This window comes from Panthera leo, chromosome C1, assembly GCF_018350215.1.
Source record: "Panthera leo isolate Ple1 chromosome C1, P.leo_Ple1_pat1.1, whole genome shotgun sequence".
NCBI lineage: Eukaryota > Metazoa > Chordata > Mammalia > Carnivora > Felidae > Panthera > Panthera leo.
The window spans coordinates 78,044,145-78,066,336 of record NC_056686.1 but is presented as its reverse complement, the minus strand read 5'-3'; the positions used below and the strand labels follow the sequence as shown (position 1 = coordinate 78,066,336).

The window sequence follows — 22,192 nt, the reverse complement described above, 5'->3', positions numbered from 1 at the left end:
CATTGAGCTCCGCACTGGGCGTGGAGCCTGCTTAAGATTCTCTCCCTCTCCCTCTGCCCCTACCCTTGCACGTGCGCTCTCCTGCACACTGTCTGTCTCTCTCTTTCTCTCTCTCTCTCTCAAAGAAAAAAATGTTTATATGTGAGTACTCCTTTTTAAATTTTAATAACTGTTGATATATGCTTGAGCTATAGATTTAGTTAAATATCTACCAAAAAGCATTTTAATGTCCTGACCATTATTAATATGTTTAATATTGATACTCATTTGTTATTAACTAGAATTTTTTCCAGTGAGGAGCTTTCAGAATCAAATGACAGACTGCCCTTTTGTAACTGTTTGAATCTTTTTTCCTTGCTCTATATTCTTCAGTTTAAAAGTCATTTAGTATATGTGCAAAGCAAGCACCAATTTAAAAGTAGTTAATAAAATCACCTGGACTTGACTTTTTTTTTAAAGACTCTTGGAGACTCATTCAACATTGATCTTCATCTAGGCTTTAAAACAAGAATATTAAAGGTAGAAAAGAGGTTAGTAATTTGGCTCTGTAGTTACTGGCAGCTGTTTTTTTCCTCTTTATTTCAAACTGAAATATCGTTTTTGTTTTTTTTAACCATGTGCTTATTCTGTATTGACTGTTTCTACCAGTATTTATTGCCTTTTAAATCTTGCAAAACTCAGTATTTTACCTAGTTTACAGAGGATAACCTAAAATAGAGTTGACATTTTTACAAATTGCTATGATAGCAACAGTGTACTGGTAGAGGCAGAAATAAGGAAAAAAACAATGTTTTCTTTTGTATTGATGTCTGTTGAATCTTAATTTTAAAATTATTGTTTAAGAAAAATTTCAATACATGGAGTTATAAGCTTTTATGTATGTTGTTACAGTAAAAAGTGCCATGTTTCTGATGTGGCAACTTCTTAATAAAAGAACATATTCCCTTAAATTTGTTCTTTCTCTAGTTAGAGCAATGTAAAGTATCACGCAGGAGCTCACATAAGCCTCACTGTAGGTAAATTGTTTTTCTTTGCTGCCAAAAGATCTCATGTAGATGCATGATCGTATTTGTGCTCTTATGAAAATTGCTTTAATACTCTTGAATTAAATGTTTAGCACTGTTTTTAAATCTTACAGTCCCCATTTATAGATAAAAAAATTCATTCTTAATGACTTCTTTACATTAATGTTATTACTCCTATTCCTCTTATATGTTCCATTAACTCTTGGGTAATTAGTTTATCTTACTTGAAGTCATAAGATAAAAAAATTATACAATACTTTATGTCTGCAATAATATCACTGTGTGGAAGACTTAAAGCTGAGATTTCTGACTGATAGTATTTTTAAGCCAGGCATGTTCTTAAAGTTAATCTAGTTTTTCACTTGATAAATGAGGAAGCTGGGGCATAAGAGTTAAGGGACTTACCCAAAGTTACACAGCTAGTAATGGAAGAGACGGAACTACTGCCCAGGCATTCTGACTTCTGTTCTGCTACATCCCACTGCCCTACCACAATCCTCCCGACCCATTTACTTGTCACATGTTAGATATAGTAGTTCCATAAGTGTTTAATTAAATTAAAATGAATTACTTCTCACAGATGGGAACCTACTGTCTGGTTAGTAGGACTCTACTGTCACCTAGTATTTTCTTCCAGCATCAGATTCTGGACTTCTCTTCCATCTGAAACTGGGGAATTGGTCTGACTTAACCCTTCTATTTTGCTTCAGTTTCCAGTGGGTGCTAATAAAATCTTAGCTTTTAAATATTAGATGATTTTCTGAAAATAGAAGCAACTGAGATTTTGTAGCCAAATTTGACATTCCCAGAAACAGAGAAATAGATAAAAATAGTTAACCTAATTTCATATATGCCTATCACTTATGAAATACAAGCTTACCCACGGACATATATTAGCTCAGCTATTCAATACATCCTTTTGCAAGAGTTTGTTTAACTTGTGACCAAACTTCCAGCAATTGTTTCTGCATTAAATTTTTAAAATCTCCAAGGCTATATATCTTTCCATTCATTCTTTGCCTCCAAAAAGAATATGTAACACATAGAAAATCTATAATAACCCCATATAGGACACCTTACTTTTGATTCAAGACTTTTAGACCATTTTCCAGTTTTGTGCTCTATTCATAGGACAGTATTCTACCCAATTACATGCCTCTGTGTATCCTGTTCCTACTATAGGTAAAACAAGATGTTTAAATTTGCTAATGAAAATATGTATTTCTGATTATGATAATTTCATTAAAGAATGGGAGTTGAATCATGAGAACATGACAAAAAAGATAGGTCTGGTAGAAGAGAGTAATAAAGAGAGATAATGAAATCACTTAAAAAAGGAAAATTAAAAACAAAAAACAGGGTAAGAAAAGGAATTAGACCCTAGTGAGGATGAGATACCCAGGAAAGAAGACCCTTAGGAGTATCAACTAATGTAGGATACGACTCAAAAAGAGTTAAGAGATTTCTAGGATGACATCTGGTGAGCAGTCAATGTAGAGAATATAGACTCAGTCAGAAATGAGGGATTTGAATCCAGTACTCAGAATTAAAGAATCAAGTAAATAACCTCAAGAGATAATGTCTCGCTGGCCAAGGGACAGAACCAGTTGGAATTATAAAGTCAGACTTGGATATGAAGCTGTGTCAGATGGGATATTTTTCTGATATTGTGCCAGATGCTATGCAAAGTACAGTGTAGTCTTATTCTCAAGGAATTTACAATCCAATGGGAGAAAGTGGAAAGTTAATTTAACAAATACTGTATATGGTTGGTACAAACAGTGAGTACTAAATAGTTCAGAAATGGGAGATAACATAGCACATAATTTTGTTTGTTTTAATTAATGGTTGTTGTACTATCCTTGATGCTTACCGGCAAGCCAAACTGCAAGTTCCTTGCAGAGATTGTGTCTTATTCAGCCTTATATTTCTTAGAGCCTTTGAAGAATCCTAACACTGTACTATGAACTCGTGGATTCAGTCAATTCTCTTGGTGTTCAAGTTGTCCTGAATTTGATGAGTGGAAACTCTTTCAAGTATCTTTTTTTTTTTTTTTTTAAATAACCAATATCTTTTTTTTCTACAACTCCATTAGACTTTGAACAATTCTGTGTTTTCTGGCACTAAGTGGCAAGTTTTTACATAGTACTTTACATTAATTGAGAACAGCTAAATTTTCAAATGCATAATAGTGAGACAATGCCTATTAGTAGTAATCTGTAAATTGCTTAATTAATGGTTCCAACAGTTAAATTGGAAATGTAAGTCATAAGAAACCACTTGAGGGAAACTGGATGTTAAATACATACCAGTTGGGTTATAAGAAGTAAAAGCAGATGAAAATAAGCATGTTTAAAGAATTGGAACTAACTATAAAGCCTATAGTGGCAGGTTTTATAGTTGCTTATAGCAGTTCTTAAATAGATTTAATCCAATAAGGGTACAAGAGATTGATTCTGTTAGCATTCCCATGAAAACACCATCGAATAGCATATTCTTAGATCTTAGATATGAGGAAAGTAGGATATAAATGCTTAAAACTATTTCAGTAACATATGTAGTACCAATACGATGTTAGCATGACTACTGTATTAAACGTATTTGTTGACATTTAGAGTGGAGCTAATAGGATGTGCTTAAACATTTCTTTCAGCCTGACTTGGGCAACCAAATGAGCTAGATTTTAAAGTCCAGTGAACTTACTCAAGTACTCAGGTTTCAAGATTTGAGTATTTATTTAAAAATGTTTTCATTTATTCAGAAGCTGGTTATCCCTACTCTTCATCTAACTCTTTCTCCTTTCATTGTCATGCCAGTATTTCTAAACACATACATAAGATGGAGAAGAGGGGAAAAACTATAGATATATGTGCAGTTTATCAGGTTCTTAATAGCAGTTCTAGATTTTTTTTTTAATTTATTGTCAGATTAGCTAACATACAGTGTATACAGTGTACTCTTGGGTTTGGGAGGTAGATTCCCATGATTCATCACTTATATACAACACCCAGTGCGCATCCCAACAGGTGCCCTCAATGCCCGTCACCCATTTCCCCTTCCCCACTCCCCAGTCAACCCTCAGTTTGTTCTCCTCATTTGAGTCTCTTATGGTTTGCTTCCCTGTGTGTTTGAAACTATTTTTTCCCCTTACCTTCCCCCATGGTCCTCCGTTAAGTTTTCTCAAGTTTCATATGAGTGAAAACTTATGATATTTGTCTTTCTCCGGTTGGCTTATTTTACTTAGCATAATACCCTCCAGTTCCATCCATGTTGTTGCAAATGGCAGGATTTTGTTCTTTTTCGTTTTGTTTTTTAGGTTTAGAAGTTTAGTTTTTGTTTCTGAATTTCGTGTCTTTATTCTCCAAAAAGAACTTACTGCAGGTGGTTGGGAACCATCATTTATAGAGCAGTGGACTTATCCAGGAGACCTGGATTCTAGACCTACTTCTGCTGATTAACTGTGTGACCTTAGGATTCCAATATACTTCATATATTTATTCAGTCGGTAAGCATTTGAGCATCATTTAGCTCCCAGGTATGCCTCAGACCTTGGCTCAGTTACTGCATCTTTAAGCAGTCATGCTAAATAATCTTTAAAGTGCTTTCCATCCCAGTCCTATGCTAGGTGTATAAAAGTCAAAGTCCCAATTGTTAAGGAATTCAGACTGGTAGGGAGAACAGTCAATATGGGCAGTGCTGCATTAGAACCACATGGTGCCATGGCCTACAAATGTGTCCTAAAATCTCTGGGCATGGGACTACCTAAAGTTTGAAAGGGGAGGAGAAAATAGCCAGGAAAAGGAAAATAAAAGAGTGTTTAGGCAGAGGCCATCATATTGAAAGGTCTGGAGGCAAATAAAGAGCTCAGGAAAGAGAGAAGAAGCAGCTGTAAAAGCAGAGAAGGGACGCCTGGGTGGCTCAGTCACTTAAGTATCCAACTTGATTTCAGCTCATCATGATTTCCTGGTTGGTGAGTTCGAGCCCTGCATCAGGCTCCTCACTGACAGGGCAGAGCCTGCTTTGGATTCTGTCTCTCTCTCTGCCCCTTCCCTGCTCTCTCTCTGTCTCTCTAAATAAATAAATAAATAAATAAATAAATAAATAAATAAGTAAGTAAATAAGTAAATAAATAGTAGCAGGAAAATCAGTAGGGAGGGATGCTTCTGAAACTGGAGAGAGAGCCTGATCAGTTTGTTTTTAGTGTATGATTCTGAAAATAGCATTCAGAGAGATTGATCCAATGGCTAAGGGTAAAGCTTTCTTAATCAAATAAGAGGAAATCCACAGAATAGAATCTTCTTCCTTGATTATGTTTTGGATTATTTTCTTTTTAAGATGTTGGTCCAAATGATGCATTTGAGAACCAATTTGAATTTTTTCAGTTTAATTTACATATTTTCTTCCTGTTATCACTACCCAATACTTCATACTTGGTTTTTAGTGCTGTATATTCTTAAATGTAACAGTCCAGTTTCTTCAGCTATGCCAAGATTTTGAAATATAGCCAATCATTTTGAAACCTTATTTTCTTTGCATCAAGTAATTCAGTTTTAAAATGCTAGTTTTTAGAGGTACCTGGGTGGCTCATTTGGTTAAACATCCAACTCTTGATATCAGCTCAGGTTGTGCTCTCTCATGAGATCCAGCCCCGCATCGGGTTCTCTGCTGAACATAGAACCTGCTTGGGATTCTGTCTCCCTCTCTCTCTCTCTGTGCCTCTCCCCTGCTGTGCTCTCTCTCAAAATAAATAAATAAACATTAAAAAAAACCATAAATAAAATGTTAGTTTTTAAAAGAAACAATAACTTAAGTATTGGCAGTTTTTCAAACTAGTAACATTTATAAATGTGTTCTTCAAACTTACTAAGTGTCAACTAAAGGAGAATTGATAAAAGATGAAGAGCTAGCTCCCTCAGATTTACAAAAACTAAAAATTTTAAATTGTGGTTGGAAGTCTTTGGTGCAGTAAATCATGTGCTTTTCATGGACCCTATCTCACAGATGCAGTTGGATTTGAGATAATCAGATTTTCACTCCCCATGAACTGGACAACTAAAAACATCATACAAATAATATGTGTCAGAGACTTAGTGCTACTTTGCTGCCTGTCTGATTTAAGTTGTTGTGGTCAGTCTGAGGAACCTGTGATATGATAAGATAGCATTCATGAGGTCATGTGGTTTGCAAGTGCCCAATCTTAACTAAGCAGTCTATGAGTACCTCAGAATGAGGAAGAAGCATACTAACCTTTCCTGTTTGGCTTTTAAAATAGTGTAGGTCTGTGGCTATATATATTTATCATGTATTTTTAAAATTATTTTTCCATCAGGAGTTAATTTTAATTTCCTGGCAAAAAGTGAATGCTACAAATACATTTATCTTTTACTTAATACTTCTGTCTAAAGCATTAAATTTTTTACTGCAAATATTTTCATCTATTAAAATGAAGCTGGGGTGCCTGGGTGGCTCAGTTGGTTAAGCATCTAACTCTTGATTTCAGCTCAGGTCATGATCTCACGGTTCATGACTTTGAGCCCTGCTTTGGGCTCTGCTCAGACTGTGCAGAACCTACTTGGGATTCTCTCTCTCCCTCTCTTTCTGCCTCTCCCCCATGCACACGTAATCCATCTCTCTCTCAAAATAAATAAACTTAAAAAAAATTATTTTCAATGTGGCAATATCTCCATTGGAAACATGCCCATAAAATGACTATCTGATTTTTATATATATGTATGTATGTGTGTGTGTGTGTGTGTGTGTGTGTGTGTGTGTGTATGTATGTATAAACAGATTTATTTGAGCTATAATTCACATACAGTTATGGTTCATCCATTTAAAGTGTACAACTCAGTGGCTTTTAGTATATTTACAGAGTTGTGAAGCTATTGGCACAATGTTAGAACATTTTTTATCACTCCCGAAAGTAATACCATTCCCATTGGTAGTCATTCTTCATTTCCCCCAAGCTCCCTTCCTGCAACCCTAGGCAACCACTAATCTACTTTCTATCTCTGTAGATTTCCCTATTCTGGATATTTCATTTAAATGGAATTATACAGGGGCGCCTGGGTGGCTCAGTCGGTAAGCGTCTGACTTAGGCTCAGGTCGTGATCTCACAGTTCATGAGTTCAAGCCTCACATCGGGCTCTGTGCTGACAGCTCAGAGCCTGGAGCCTGCTTCAGATTCTGTGTCTCCCTCTCTCTCTGTTCCTCCCCCACTCACACTCTGTCTCTCTCTCAAAAATAAATAAACATTAAAAAAATTTTTTTAATGGAATTATACAATATGTGGTCATCTGTGACTGTTTTCTTAGCATAATGTTTTCAAGGTCCATTCATGTTGTAGCATGTATCAGTACTTCATTCCTTTTTATTGCCTAATAATATTCTATCAAATGGATATACCACATTCTGTTTATCCATTTATTGTGTGATGGATATTTGGGTTGTTTTCACTTTTTGGCTGTTATAAATAATGCTGATGTGAACATTCATATACAAAGTTCATTGTGACCATATGTTTTCATTTGTCTTGAGTATTACTTACTAGTAGAATCACTGTGGTTTAACGATTTCAAGAACTGCCATAGTGTTTTCCAAAGCAGCTGTACCATTTTATATTTCCACCAGCTGTGTATGAGGGTTCCAGTTTCTCCACATCCTTGCCAATGTTTGATATTATTTCCCTTTTTTGTTTATAGCCATCCTAGTAAATATGAATGTCCTCTCATTTTGGTTTTATTTTGTATTTTCCTGGTGGCTAATGATATTGGGCATCTTGTCATTTGCTTATTGCCCATCTGTAACTTCTTTAGAGAAATATTTACCTAGACCCTGTGCCCATTTTATAATTGGGTTGTCTTTTTATAATTGAGTTGTAAGAATTCTTTATATATTTTAGATACAAGTCCCTTATCAGATAAATGATTTAAAATTTGGGTAAGTGATTAGATAGACTGATAAAACCTATGATTTAGCTTTAGAGAAGAATGATTGCTCTTAACTGTTCAGTCCAGATAGAAAAGAAGTACTTCATTTTCATGAGGATGTTTTGCTAAATATTTGAATTTTTTTAGTACTTCAGCTGAAGGTTAAATCAAATGAAATGTATGTGGTACTTTGATGTAGCTTTAAAAGTTCAGAGTGAAACAAGTGTGAAGTGATTTATTTCCTGTAATTGGTCATAAATTTACATAGAAGTTCATATATTCCTAACCTCATCACCATTGACATTAGAGTACCTTCTAAATAATGTTAATGGTTTCAGTTTTATCAAGATGTGTCAGCTGCCAGGAAGAGGGCAATGCAGTTTCATTTTGTTTGCCATAGTATACTGGATAAATCTAAGTATACAGTATAGAGAGACTAAGCGTTCTTTGTAAATGACCTGTTTCTTCTCCCTCTCTCCTTCTCTGGTAACAAATGCAGAATATAATTTTCTTCAGTGCCAAACTTTGCTTTCCACCTTTTTCACTTATTATTGTGGGTCCATTTTTTTTCTTTGCTTCTGAAAGAATGAGTTTTAACTATTGCATTTTATATATTTAACACAGACTCTATGTTTTTTTTTTTTAACTTAAGTGTTTTATCTGGTATTTAAAAGTAATTTACTTAGCATAAAGCCAAAACAATTTTCAGCATTGTCTGTTTTGTATTATTTCAATACAACTCTTGAATTTTAAACTTAATCTACTTTTAAGTACTGTGGGTCTGAATTTTTCCTCTTGCCTATGTAGTACAATGATCAAAAAGTCATGACCTCCAATTGATCACTTTTATTGGTTTCCTGTTCTGATTCACTGGAAATCTTTTGGTTTGTGTGCTTATGGCTAGTTTTAATCTTTGTCATATGTACAATTCATTTTTGAAAGAAGCTGATAATTGAGAATTAATTTAGCACATCATTTCCCTTTTACATTTTGAAAACTTAAACTATTAAAATATTATATAAGGATTTCAACAAAATTACTGATTAAACTTTGGAGTAAAAAAGTAAAGCCTCTAGAACTTAGAAATAGAAATCTTTGTGATTATTGAACTTTATGTCCATCTTCTCATATAAAGAATAATTTATAGTTATTTAAAATTTTATATCTTATACATCACTTGCAGAAATGTTATATTAACTGTAACAGCAATAGCTCAATGTTTTACAAAAATTGATTATATAAACCCAAATGTACAAATAGGAGCTTTTATAATCTGATATGACTCAGTCTTGGAAACTTACTGCATCTGTTTTGCAGTTCACTTGGTATCACATGACTCACTTAAATGGTTTAAACCCTGTCTAGTAGTGATCAAAGTTCATTTGGTTAGGGGTTTTTTTTGGTGTGTGGATGACTTTTTTCCACTTTGTTGTGGACTGATTGTCTTTCAGAACACTCAGTACAGCCTTTCTTATTCTTTTGAATCTCAAAAAGTGGTAGTTGTCTGTACAATTCAGCCTCCAGTCACACACGGGGGAAAGTTTTTTTGACCTGAAATAATATGCATGGAAGCACTTTTAACTGTAAAACCTCATATAAATATAAGGGTTTATTATTAATTCTCTTACTCCTACACATTAAAATTGAGAAAGGATAAACTATGGTGTCTCTTTAAAATCAACTGTAAAAATCAACCCAAACTTTTAAAAGCTACCAGTGTTAATTACTGAAAGCAAGCAAACACACAAAGAACATGTGTCCTCTGTCCACATGGACACTAACCCAGGTGATCAGATTTCTCAGCACAGATTTCTCTATTATTTATTAGGAAGTTATATTTAAAGGCTACAGATCTCTAAAGCAATGACACTTCTCTGTTTTACAAAAGAAACTTCTATCTTAACCTGTGAAAGTTTAGCTAATGAAGTAGACTAATGAGAAATTCTTTTAATACTTGTGTTTCCTTAATGATTATTGAAGTCCTTTGGGCCTTCAGGGTATTCATTCCTGCAGGTTCTTCTCTTGGCTTTCAAATTTTACTGATAGTCTTTATGTGAAATAGCTATAGTAGTTCTTAATATTCTTTTTTAGTGTTTGAATTTTTACGATCATGCAGTTAGAAACTCTGCTGTTTCCTGTCAAAACCTACATTCATCAGACTATGAACATGACAGTTTCCTGTTTTCTTATTAGCTATACAGCATCTTATGCTGTATTCTTCATAAGTTGTATAATATCTTACCACTTTCTTTTTCTAATTGCTATATACTTTCTTTGGGTCAGCATTGTTGAATACATGCAGAGAAATCTTAAAATTCTATCTCTTTGAAGCTAGTGAGAGGTTAAGGTTTTGTTAGCTTTTTAAGTTGTAATGAGTATGTCATAATGTCTTAAGTATTATTTAAATGAATTCTACATGTTTTTATTTTTTTACTCTGTCTCTTCATGCATAACATGATGAAGCAGTCCATATCAGGTAAGAAACAGTACATTATTGGGGTCTTTGTATATTGACACACCCCTCGGTCTGCTTATTAATATTCTTATTCACAAAGGATGGGATGAATAATTAATATGTAAGAACTTTCTCAAGAATCCAGCCATCTTTTTAGTGTAGTTCATTTATATTTCTTATGTGCCCACTCTTGTCAAGTCAGAATGCTGAGTTCTCGAATACAAAAATGATTAGGAAACCGTTTCCATCATCAAAGGCTAACAGAAGAGGTAGAATATATGTACAGCAACCTTTTGTTTCATATTTTTCCGGACACTGCTAATTTTAAACACTTAATTGTAACTTGGAAAAAACTTAATCTGTAAATAATACACTCAAATATATATACCTGTTGCATCAAATATGTTATAAAAATGGTAATATTTTAAACTATTAATATCAAAATAATACCGGAAAGCAAAAAAGAAATACTTTTAAATGTAAAGGAAACAGTTTTTATTTTTTTGTTTTTTGTCATTGGGTTATTTGGAGGTTTTGTTATGGTGAGTATAACTGCTTATCAAAATGGTCAGCTACATGGGCACCTGGGTGGTTTCAGTTTGCATTTCCTGATGAATAGTGATGTTGTGCACCTTTTCATGTATTTGTTGGCCATTTGGCTATCTTTTGTGTGAATTGGCTAGTCAGAACTTTTGCCTGTTTTTTCAGATTGTCTTTTTATGATTATTATTAACATATGGGAATTAGTTACATATCCTACATAAAGCTTTTTAGTGATAAATATGGCTAGTATTAATCCCATTCTATTCTTGACATCTTACTCTCTTGAAGGTGTCCTTGATGAAGAGAAGTTCTTCATTTTAATAAGGCTTGACTTATTTTTTCTGTCTGTATGCTTAGTGCAGCCTGTGGCCTATCTAGGAAATCTTTTCTTGCCCCAAAGTCATGAAACCATTCACCTGTATTATCTACCACAAATATTGTTTTGTTTTGCTTTGCTTTTAATTTGGGTATAGTTGACACACAATGTTACATTAGTTTCAGGTGTACAGCATGGTGATTCATCTTCTGTATGCATTATGCTGTGCTCACCACATGATGACCTTATGCTTAGAATACAACTGAACTGTTAAAAAAAAATAAAATATAGAATACAACCAAACAAATAATTGAAACTAAGAAATTTAGTATTTACCATGGAAAATGCTTTGTTCCCCCAAAGATTTTGAGGCAGTTTGCATGAATATACATAATACAGAAATAACTGGATATTAGGTTAATCAAACCAAATTAAATTGCTGATACTTGACTTTCATTTACAAAAATGGCAGTATCGGATGCTTCACTCTGATAGTTAAAAAAAAATAGTTCTAAGGCAAAATCTAGTAAAATCAACATTCCTATTAGTACACAGAAATGCATATGGTATCAATGTGAGCCACATATTTGGTAGCTAGTACAAAGCAGGGAACATAACGTACTGAAGATTCATGGTTTTAGTAAGACAAAACCAAACCAATTCTTCTCTTCCTCTTTCTTAACTTTGAAATAAATTTCTTTTACTGGTCTGCCATTGGGGTAGAAAAATGAACTGAATAGGAAGGTGTTAGGCTAATGGCCTAACATCTAAGTAAGAGCAATTGTATAATGGACTAAAGCAGTGGAGTTCAAATACATAATTAGTGATTGGTGAGATCCCAAAATAGAATTCAGAAATACTAGTGACAATTATATGCCTTTCTAGCAGTCTTCCATAGATATTATTTCTTAGGCTTTTATTTAATAGATATTTTTCTTTAAATATAAGATATATACAGAAAAATATACAAATCATGAGTGTCTAGCTTGATAAATTATCACAAAAATGAATGTGCCCATTTAACTACCACCTAGATCAAGAACTAGAACATGCCAGCATTTCAGAAGTCTTCTTGTCATTCTTCCCACTTACTGACTAGTTTTTAACCTTATACTAATGAAATCACACAGAATGCATTTGTTTGTGTTTGGCTTCTTTTGCTAAACAGTGTGAGCTTTATCCATATTGTTCCCTGCAGCAGTAATCTGTTCGTTCATTTTTGTTGCTGTATAGTGTCTCATTGTATGAATATACCATAATTTATTTAATCATACTAGTTTATAAACATTTGGGTTATTTCCATTGGGCATTATTATGAATAAAATTGCCATGAACCCTATTACAAGTCTGTATTATACTTGTTTCTGTTGTTCATACACTTAGGAATGGGATTCCTGGGTGACAAAATTTATTGTTAAAACCAGGACACTTTTGAGAATGAAGATAGGATACCATTAATCATTACATTGTGGCAGCAGGTATAATCTAGGACTGTGCCAAGCAAACTGTAATTTTAGCTATTCTAGGTATAGGATATGTAGATGTTCAACTTTAGTAAATACTGTCAAACCATTTTCAGAAGTGCTTTTACTAACTTGTACCACCACTACTAAGAATCTATAATGAAGTTACTCAGTATGATCAGTTAAGGGGCCATTAATTTGCTTTGACAACCAACCTGGCAGAAAGTAAGGCAAAGTTCTCTTGCAGAAATTAAAGAGCTTATGTTACAACACTTTAAAAAATAGTTTGGAAATATCTACTAAAGCTTAATGCACATATTCTCTATGACCCAGCAGTTATACTCCTGGGTATATACTCAAGAGAAATGAGTGCTTATATTCATCAAAAAAACATAAGAATATTCATAGCAGCATTATATGTAATAGGCTGGAAACAGCACAAGTGGCCATTAACATAAGATGAATAAATAAATTGTGACATATTTACATAATGGAATATTATGAAAAAGAATGAACTTTGCTATCCATGCCATCATGGGTGAATCTCACAGACATAATGTTGAGTAACAGGAGCCAGACACAAATGAGCATATACCATATGATTCTTTATATTAGGTCCGAGAACAGGCAAAACTATTCTTTGGTGATAGATGTCAGAATAGTGGTTACCTTTGAAGGTAATCCCCAGGTGAGGAGAGGACACAAGGGGGCCTCCTGGGGTACTGGAAATGTTTTATATCTTGATCTGGGTGGTAGTTATATGGGCATATACATAAGTAAAAATTTATCAACCTGTACACTTAAAATCCATATGCTTTACTGTGTTTTATCTTTAAAAAAAAAAAAAAAAAAAGTCTAGGGGAGCCTGGCTGACTCAGTTGGTAAGGCATGCAAATCTTGATCTCAGGGTTGTGAGTTCAAGTCCCACACTGGGTATAGAGATTACCTAAATACACAATCTTTAAAAACAAACAAAGCAAACACACACACACACACACACACACACAAAACATGAGCCTAAACATTTTCTTGGAACAGACATAGTCTCAGAGTTTTCTCAAGCAGTTTAGATATTATAGTATAGTGGCCACAAAAAAAAAAAAAAAAATCACAGAACATCTAGTTTTTTTAATTGATAGACTTTATTATGGAAGACAGTCTTAGATTTACAGAAAAATTGACCAGAAAATGCAGGAATATTCTCCTTCAATGGGTTCCCTTAGTTTCCTCTGATATTAACATCTTGTGCTAGTGTCATATATAAGTTATAACTGATAAGCCAATATTGATACATTCCTGAAGTCCATATTTACATTAGGGTTCACTGTTTGGACTGTACATTCTGTGGGTTTTTACAAATGTTTAATGATACATGTCTGCCATTACATTGTCATACAAAATAGTTGCACTGCCTAACAACCCTTTGTTCTCTACCTATTCATTCCTTCCCTCCCTCTGAACTTCTGGCAGCCACTGATCTATGTACTGTCTCGATAATTTTGCCTTTTTCAAAATGTCATATAGGTGGAATCATACGCTAATGTAGCCTTTTTTTTTTTAATTTTTTTTAACGTTTATTTATTTTTGAGACAGAGAGAGACAGAGCATGAACGGGAGAGGGGCAGAGAGAGAGGGAGACACAGAATCGGAAGCAGGCTCCAGGCTCTGAGCCATCAGCCCAGAGCCTGACGCGGGGCTTGAACTCACGGACCGCGAGATCGTGACCTGAGCTGAAGTCGGACGCTTAACCGACTGAGCCACCCAGGCGACCCTAATGTAGCCTTTTCAGATTGACTTCTTTGACTTAACAATATGCCTTTAAGATTCCTGTATGTCACATCCCCCATCTTCACACATCCCTAAGAGCCTAATATTAAACTGCTTTGACAGTTCCTCAGACCTACTATGCTGTCTGTTGCCTCCATACTTTGAGCACATACTTCACCTCTCTAATGGGGCTTTTCTGATGTGTGATACCATGTGATACTTTCTAACCAGAAAAAATAATTGATACAGACTCAGGGATTCAGAGAGAAATCAGGACCCTACTTAAAGACCTGGAAAGGATTCCACTCTTAAAGGTATATTTCATTGCATGTGTGTTAAAGCTCCTGAGTTTCCCTGGATACAGACTTTGAGACCTGTCTAAAACTGGAGCACAATTACAGTAAAACTTTTCTGCTGTTCTGATGATAGAGCCTAGACCCAAAAGAAGCAGTAGACTAACAGTAGTAGTACCAAGGTCTGATAAGATAATCATGGGGATGTTTTTGAAAACATTGACAGTAGTACCTAATCATTTTTAATACATGAAATTCCAAACAGAATTTTTTTAAATTTAGGTGTGCCTGGGTGGCTCAGTCAGTTAAGCATCTGACTCTGGACTTCGGCTCAAGTCATGATCTCACAGTTTGGGAGTTTGAGCCCTACATCAGGCTCTGTGCTAACAGTGCAGAGCCTGCTTGGGATTCAGTCTCCCTCTTTCTCTGCCCCTCCCTCACTTGCTCTCTATCTCTGTCTCAAAATAAATAAAAATAAACTTAAAAAAATAGATTCTGTTAAAAAAGAAAGACATTCTTTAAATTTAAGCTTTATTTTAAAATGTTAATTTTGTGTTGCAGAAATCAGCCTAAAATTACTAATCTAGATAAAAAACATCAAAGTGTATTAGAGGTATCTTATCATTGTAGCATTGTCCTCACTGATTGCAAATTATATCTTATTGTAACAAAATGCTTCCTCACGCCCTCCTACAGATACAGTCACCTATGTGTGTTTCTCTCATATGACTGTTGAGTTGTATTAAGAAATATTTTTTTCTATCAAGGCCTGTAAAGCTAGAACTATACTCCTAAGGTTGGACATATTATCCTTTAAAGGGTATTGTCTGTCACCTGGATATGAAGCTGATCCTCAGAATAAAATTTTAACTTAAAGGTTGACATTTGATAGGAGGAAAAGAAGAGAAGGTTCTGACTCTGTTTTATAAACACACATGGTCTCTCACTTTAATATAGACAGAGATGTTGGGATGTCTAAAACTGGGTGGTGTTCCTTAGTGGTGAATCCCCTGAAACACCCCATGGGAACCAGATTTGAAACTAGATGGTGAAGTGTCATATCTTAAAATATTTACTACCCTCATAGTTCTTTGTATTTTTATTTGTTTTTTTTTCCCCCTACTTGTTTGTGTGTCCAGATCAGGCCATCATATTTTTAAAATTTAACAGTGGTCATTGTGATGATGGCAGTGATAAATTAATAAGAACATCCTAAGTTCAAATTTATTTATCCATACCAGATTTTCTTAACATGATTCTAATATAGTACATCCCTAAGTACGATCCATTTAGACCAGTGTCTCTCAAAATGTGATCTATGGATCATCCTATTCAGAATTATCTGAGGTACTTGTTTAAAATACAGATTCCAGAGCCCCACCTGCTGAATCCAGGTGTCTGAGAAGAGGGCCCAAGTATCTACACATTTTTAATATAATATTCCCAAGTGGTTCTTATACATAACACAATTTATAAATTGGTGGCTAAAGAATTAGGAAGTCAAAGGATGCTCTTAACATCACCAACTTTCTGACAGAAGTAAGGACTCCAGAGTGACTCACCAAGTTGAATAGTCTGTCACATCATCTCTGTGGTAGGTTTTGGTTCTTTTAGCTGATATTTGGCAAATGGCAAATCTACTTAATGCCTAAAATCCCAAGTTATTTTTAAATGTTACAGAAATTAGAAGGCATTCATTAGAAGGAAACATTTTATTACACAGTAAACTTGTTATTTTATGTACTCGTGTAAGAATAAAGTAACCTGAAGGACAGAATTAGATTATGTATTATATTTTTCTAAAACATCTTCTAGTTCAGTAGGCCAAAGTTATTTAAAAATCCTTTTTCTAGAGAGAGAGAAACCAAGAAAGAGACTCTTAACTATACAGACCAAACTGATAGTTAGCAGAGGAGAGGTGGGTTAGGGGATGGGTAAAAGAGGTGATGGGGATTGAGGAGTGGAGATTAAGGGTTTATCGTGATGAGCCCTGAGTGATGTATGGAATTGCTGAATCGCTATATTAACACCTTAAACTAACATAACAGTGTATGTTAACTATACTGGAATAAAAAGAAAACAAAAGAGAATCTCAACCATCCCAGCAGTAGTCAAAGAAACACAATGACAATAATAGTGCCTCTTATAATGGAGGAAAATGTGTAATGGTCATGCTGGCCAAGGCTATATATAGTAGGCATGCTCAAATATTCCTGGTAGCAGAATAAAAACTATTGAAAATAAATGTGATCATATTTATTAAGAAAAAAATATATAAAAATAAAAATCCTTTTTCATTTGCTTCCAAATAGCTAGGTGATGACAAAACAACACAGGAGTCCACTAACTTATTCCCAGTATTTAAGACATCTTTTAAGATAATTACAATTTTGTAAAATACACATTGGAAATTTTTACTTAGCATTATAAAGAACCTGCTCTACTGTCTTTACAGTTGAGAAATTAATATCATTGTGATTCTTAATCTTTTATATTAAAAAATGTTTTTGGTTTTGGCTGGATGCTTTATCTTTTCTTTGTTCCCAGTGTCCTGAAATCTCATTGTGAGGTACCATGGTATAAGTGTACTTTTATCCACTGTGATGGATACTTGACAGGCTTTTTTAATCTCAAAGCTCATGTCTTTCAGGTCAGAGAAATACATGTCTGAAACCTCTTTTTTTTAGCCTATCCTGAGGTTGTTTTTTGTTTTTTGTTTTTGTTGTTGTTGTTGTTTTACATGGAAGAAGTTTCTTCAGAGGAAATAAATAATTTTTAAAGAGTTTTCTTTTCCCCAGATAGTCTATTTCCTCCTAGTTGCCTCTCCCCCTACCCCCAGATCTCTTAGATGCTTCCCCTCCCACCCACCCCCCAAATGTCTGCTAACATTTGACTCCCTGCTCAAATTCTAGGCCTGGAGAACTTAAGTTGGCAGGAAGTCCTGAATGCCTGGGTAGGGTTCATTGACTGTGATCTGGCTGAGAGCCTTCTCTGGGGGAAATCCTAAGATCACCAGAGAAGAGTCCCTTTGCTTAAAATTCCAAAGATTCCTGGTGCTTCTATTTCCTTGGTGAATCTCAAAAGTACTTCCGTTCACATTCAGTGACTTTAAAACCTATTTCTAATTTCACCTTGAAAAATAATACTTTTTAAATCTTTTTCACAATATGAGTGTGTTACTGGCATTTCATAAAGTTACGTTTTGTTGTTGTTTTATAATGATGTTCCAACAGTCTTTAACCAAAAATTAGAAAAGACAAGGGGCTACAGAAGGGTATGCTAAAGTACATATGTGTACTTTTCAAGACAGAGAGTGAGTCCATAGCTTTTGTCAGATTCCTCATCCCATGACTGACCCAAAAGAGCAAGCAAAGCCAACCAAGCAAAACACTGCCTATCAGGTAGTGGTCCTTACTCTGGGATGTGCATCAGAATTATTCTGGTCTTTTGAACATATACGCTGCCAAACCTTACCCTATAGCAGGAGAAAGTTTCAGGAGAAGGCATTTAAGTGAACTGCTCTTTGTGCTCACTTTGTCATCACATAAACAGACAGCTTCTTGTTTCAACCATCACATAGTGGAGTTGGCTCAGAACAGCTTGGTTGTACTACTGAAAGATGGTGTCCATTTCTATATACCACACCCACATAGGCAGTTGTTCATGGTTTAGAAGGTCTTTTATTGTGAATAATTAAGAGTTCCATTTCAGGTAAATCATCTCCTTTCTCACTCAGGCCCATTTGGTTTGAGCAGAAGATCTACCACAGTGATTCTCAAACTGAGGTATCAAGATCTTCTGAGATGTTTGTAAAAAATGTTTCATTCTCAGAATTTTGATTCCTTAGATCTGGGGAGAGATTCTGCATTTTTAATAATCACCCTTGGTTATCCTGATGCAGATGATCAGTGGACTGTATATTGAGCTTTGCTAATCTGATTTTATACCAATAATAATAATATCCATGGAAGTTTTTTTGGGGGGAGTGGGGTTGAAAAGATTAATAGTCTGGTTTTTGTTGTTTAAATATAATTAGCTCTGAAAGTCTTGTGATAAGGATCAGCAGTACAGCTCTTAGATCCAGACACCCAAGATTTTACACTTTAGAAGGCCCAGCTCTGGCCTTCCTCCAGCCAAACCTCTCTTCATGGGATGAGGATTCCCCCAGACATCCTGACCTGAAGTTCAGGCCCTTATAGAGTGCATTATGGGTTCTCAGTACCCTGGAATTCCTTGCCTAAATGTCCACTTTCAGGGCCTATACAGGCCTTGTCCCTCTCAGAACCGGTGTGCACACTCCTAGGTCCAGGATATAACTAAGGGATAGCTTCAGTTTTACCACAGTCCCTTACCTTCACCTTTTTCTTCTCTCCAAAATTCCTTTATGCTGTTGCTATTCTTTATTAGCAGTTCTCAAGTAAAGAAGCTTTAATTGCATCCCCTTGACATTGAGGAAATAACCCTTCAACCTGGAGTTTTATATAATGTTTGAGGTCACTTATTACATCTGATATGAGGCTGTAGTTTTTTAAATGCAATAAATTTTGTTAGAGCTACAGCTTTCCAAACAATTGGGAAGTTGCGGTTCCTCTGCCACACTCCTTTTGTAACAGCCAGGGAAAAGGAAGACACATGTTCCATATTATTTCTTCAAAAGGGTCTGGGAAAAAAGAAAGGAAGAGATTAACTGACTTAATTTAACACTTGGAGCTATAAATCATGTGTTGCAATATGGTGATAGGATATTGCATCAGAACGTGGCGGTTGTAGTAATGCAGTGGGTATCACAATTAAGGGGAGGTCTTTGTGGTGCTCTGTGCCCTTTCCCTAAAAACTTAAAACTTTTAGTTTCCCTAAAAACTTTCTGCTCTGCCAGGGGAAAAGGTATTACTTAAATTACACTGTACCTCACTGTAATTTCGTTCTCTTGACTTAGGGCATAGGACTTCCTTTGTGGTTGAAGGTTTGCCTGAGGCAGACATTGCTGTACTGAGTCTCAGCATCCCTCTTATTTCCCATTGTTCCCACACCAGCAGGGAAGTGCTGAGGTTTCTTCACTTCTTCCTGGAAGTCTGTCGGGGAAGCTGGGAGGTGTTATGGCAAGGCTGTAATCTCTTTACTCTCAGAACCGTTAGTTTTGAAAGTATATGTAACATTTCCTGAATATTTCACATAGGCTTTATCTTAAGATTTGAAAGATAGCGAGTGACCAGGAAATTGTCCCTGAGAAACAAAGTTGAAGGTTGATAGTAATGGTAAGGGTAGAAGGCATGGGATGTATTTCAGCAAAAATTCTTGCAAGTCAAGGTAGATTTTGATAGTTTTTTTCTCTTAATGTTTTTGTTTTTAACTCTTCTGCTCTATTGTAGGAGAAAATGCATGGTGTGTGGGAGAAATAAAACAACTGACAATATCAGCATTAAATTTCATATTTAAAACCTCAGCTTTTGAGAACAGGGCTGATGTCTCAATTATATGGTAGTAGAAATGGTAGGATCCATGGTTGTGGATTTGGGAATTTGTGAGAACTTAGGCAAAGAAGTGGGAGATAATACAAAGAAATCACTTCTAATCCTGATAAAGCTGGTTTTGGAAAATGTGGTTTAGAAGTATGACAACAATGGGTTTTTCATTGCTGAGCTCTAGAATTAGACTTTCCCACCCAGTAACAGGTAGCGTATAACATCCACAGCCCTTCCCATGTGAAGGTCTGGCTGTGTGAAACTCCTGGGATAGCCAAAAGTTGGCTCTGCAACGTGGAAAGAGAAGAGAAATAGGTGAGCAATACATGTCATTCTTCTCCCCTCTTGCCTCATGAGAGAAGTTGCTCCTTCTCCCTAAGGAGGAGTAGGGGAGAGAAGGCAAAATGATATATTACTGGCATTCCTTCCATGCAGAGAGAAATGTCACTAGTGGGACGAAGCATTCCTGCCCTGAGTGAGTCTTTGGTTGTCTTTGGGATATTATAATAGGATGGAGACTCATAGCAAATTTTCATCTATTGTAACAGAATTATGGAGTCACGCTCTCAAAAGTCAGCGTGTATGATAGTTCAGAGTATGGTCTTTAAGTCCATATCTTCTAGAGATGCATGCTGAAATATTTACAGGTAAACTGACAGAATGTCTGGGATTTACCTCAAAATAATCCAGGGACAGTAACAAGATTGTCCATGTTGTTGAAATATGTCCTCAGCAAGTTATTCTACCTGAGTTTACATTTCCTAATCTCTAAATGGGGATGATGAAATCTACCACATAGGACTGTTGTGATCATTCAATTAAAATAAGTTATATGCCCATTACATAACATATAGGAGGCACTCAAAAATTAGTAGTAACTATTTTATATATAAATGGAAAAGAAATCAAGGCATCTTCTCTTTTAAACATGAAACATTTGCTTTCTTGGTGTTTGTGTTTCCTCCAGTTGAGAATATTAACTTGGATTTTGTTTTGACAGCTCAGGTGCCTAAAAGGACAGAGGGTCTTCTCAGGCCAGCCTCCTTTTGATGGAATCCACATTGTCAACCATTTAATAGGAGATGATGAATCATTCCATTCCTCTGATGAAGATTTTATAGATAATTCTTTACAGGAGAGTGGTGTTGGTTTTCCTTTGCACAGAAAATCTGGCCCAACGTCTTTGGACCCCGCTGTGGCAGATGGTAGTGAAAGCGAAACAGAAGACAGTGTGCTGGAGACCAGAGACAGCAACCAAGTGGCTCGAAAGGAGCAGTCCCCAAGAAAAGAATCGTACTCAACCACTGTCTGACCATCACTGTGAACTAGACTGTGGGGTTTTTTAAGGGACCGGTTATCATATGATTAAGGGTTTTTGGAACATATCTGTTTCATATGTACATACGTATATACATACATATATATATATATATATATATATATATATATATATATATATATATATATATATATGTATTTTACAGTCTGCCTTTTTATCTTTGCCAAATCTTCACCACTGACTTACCATTGCCATAAAGTAGACTGGAATATGGTTAATGGGAAAAATAAGATTCTAACAGTATTACTGAATATTAATGTTTCTTATTTAGAAAATTCAATTATGTCTATATGTGGGAAGCATTTTCAAGTTCAGAACAATGGAAAATTGGATTTTCTTCAGACAAAACTGCTTTTGTGCAATATTTCATGCTCATTCAACAAATTATGTTTATCAATTTGTTTTCATAGCAGCTGTCTATAAACATTTGACCAAGATATACATATAATTTATCTTGTGTTTTTGTGTTGGGGGAATTTTTTTTTCCAGTTAAAGTTACTGTTTTAGTAGTGGGCCACTGAAAGCTCCCAACCACAAAGGCTTTTTTTCCATATAATTTTACAAACACAAAATTATGGTCATCTGTCTTGAGAGTTTTAA

At 35.2% G+C, this 22,192-nt stretch overlaps 1 protein-coding gene across 16 annotated transcripts in view; it reads left to right on the top strand.

Annotated features, from left to right (window-relative positions):
• The window catches only part of EVI5 (ecotropic viral integration site 5), a 235,234-nt gene extending 213,575 nt beyond the window's left edge, over positions 1-21,659 (top strand). For 9 of the 16 annotated variants that reach the window (XM_042952838.1, XM_042952836.1, XM_042952839.1 and 6 more), the window contains one exon: positions 21,254-21,659. In XM_042952838.1, coding sequence (XP_042808772.1) covers positions 21,254-21,565 — 312 coding nt within the window. In that variant the 3' untranslated portion in view covers positions 21,566-21,659. Of the gene's footprint in view, positions 1-4,394; positions 4,941-21,253 lie in introns of those variants that run through there. The other 7 variants (XM_042952841.1, XM_042952843.1, XM_042952842.1 and 4 more) reach the window with 3 other exon arrangements.
• The last annotated feature ends 533 nt before the right edge of the window (positions 21,660-22,192 follow it).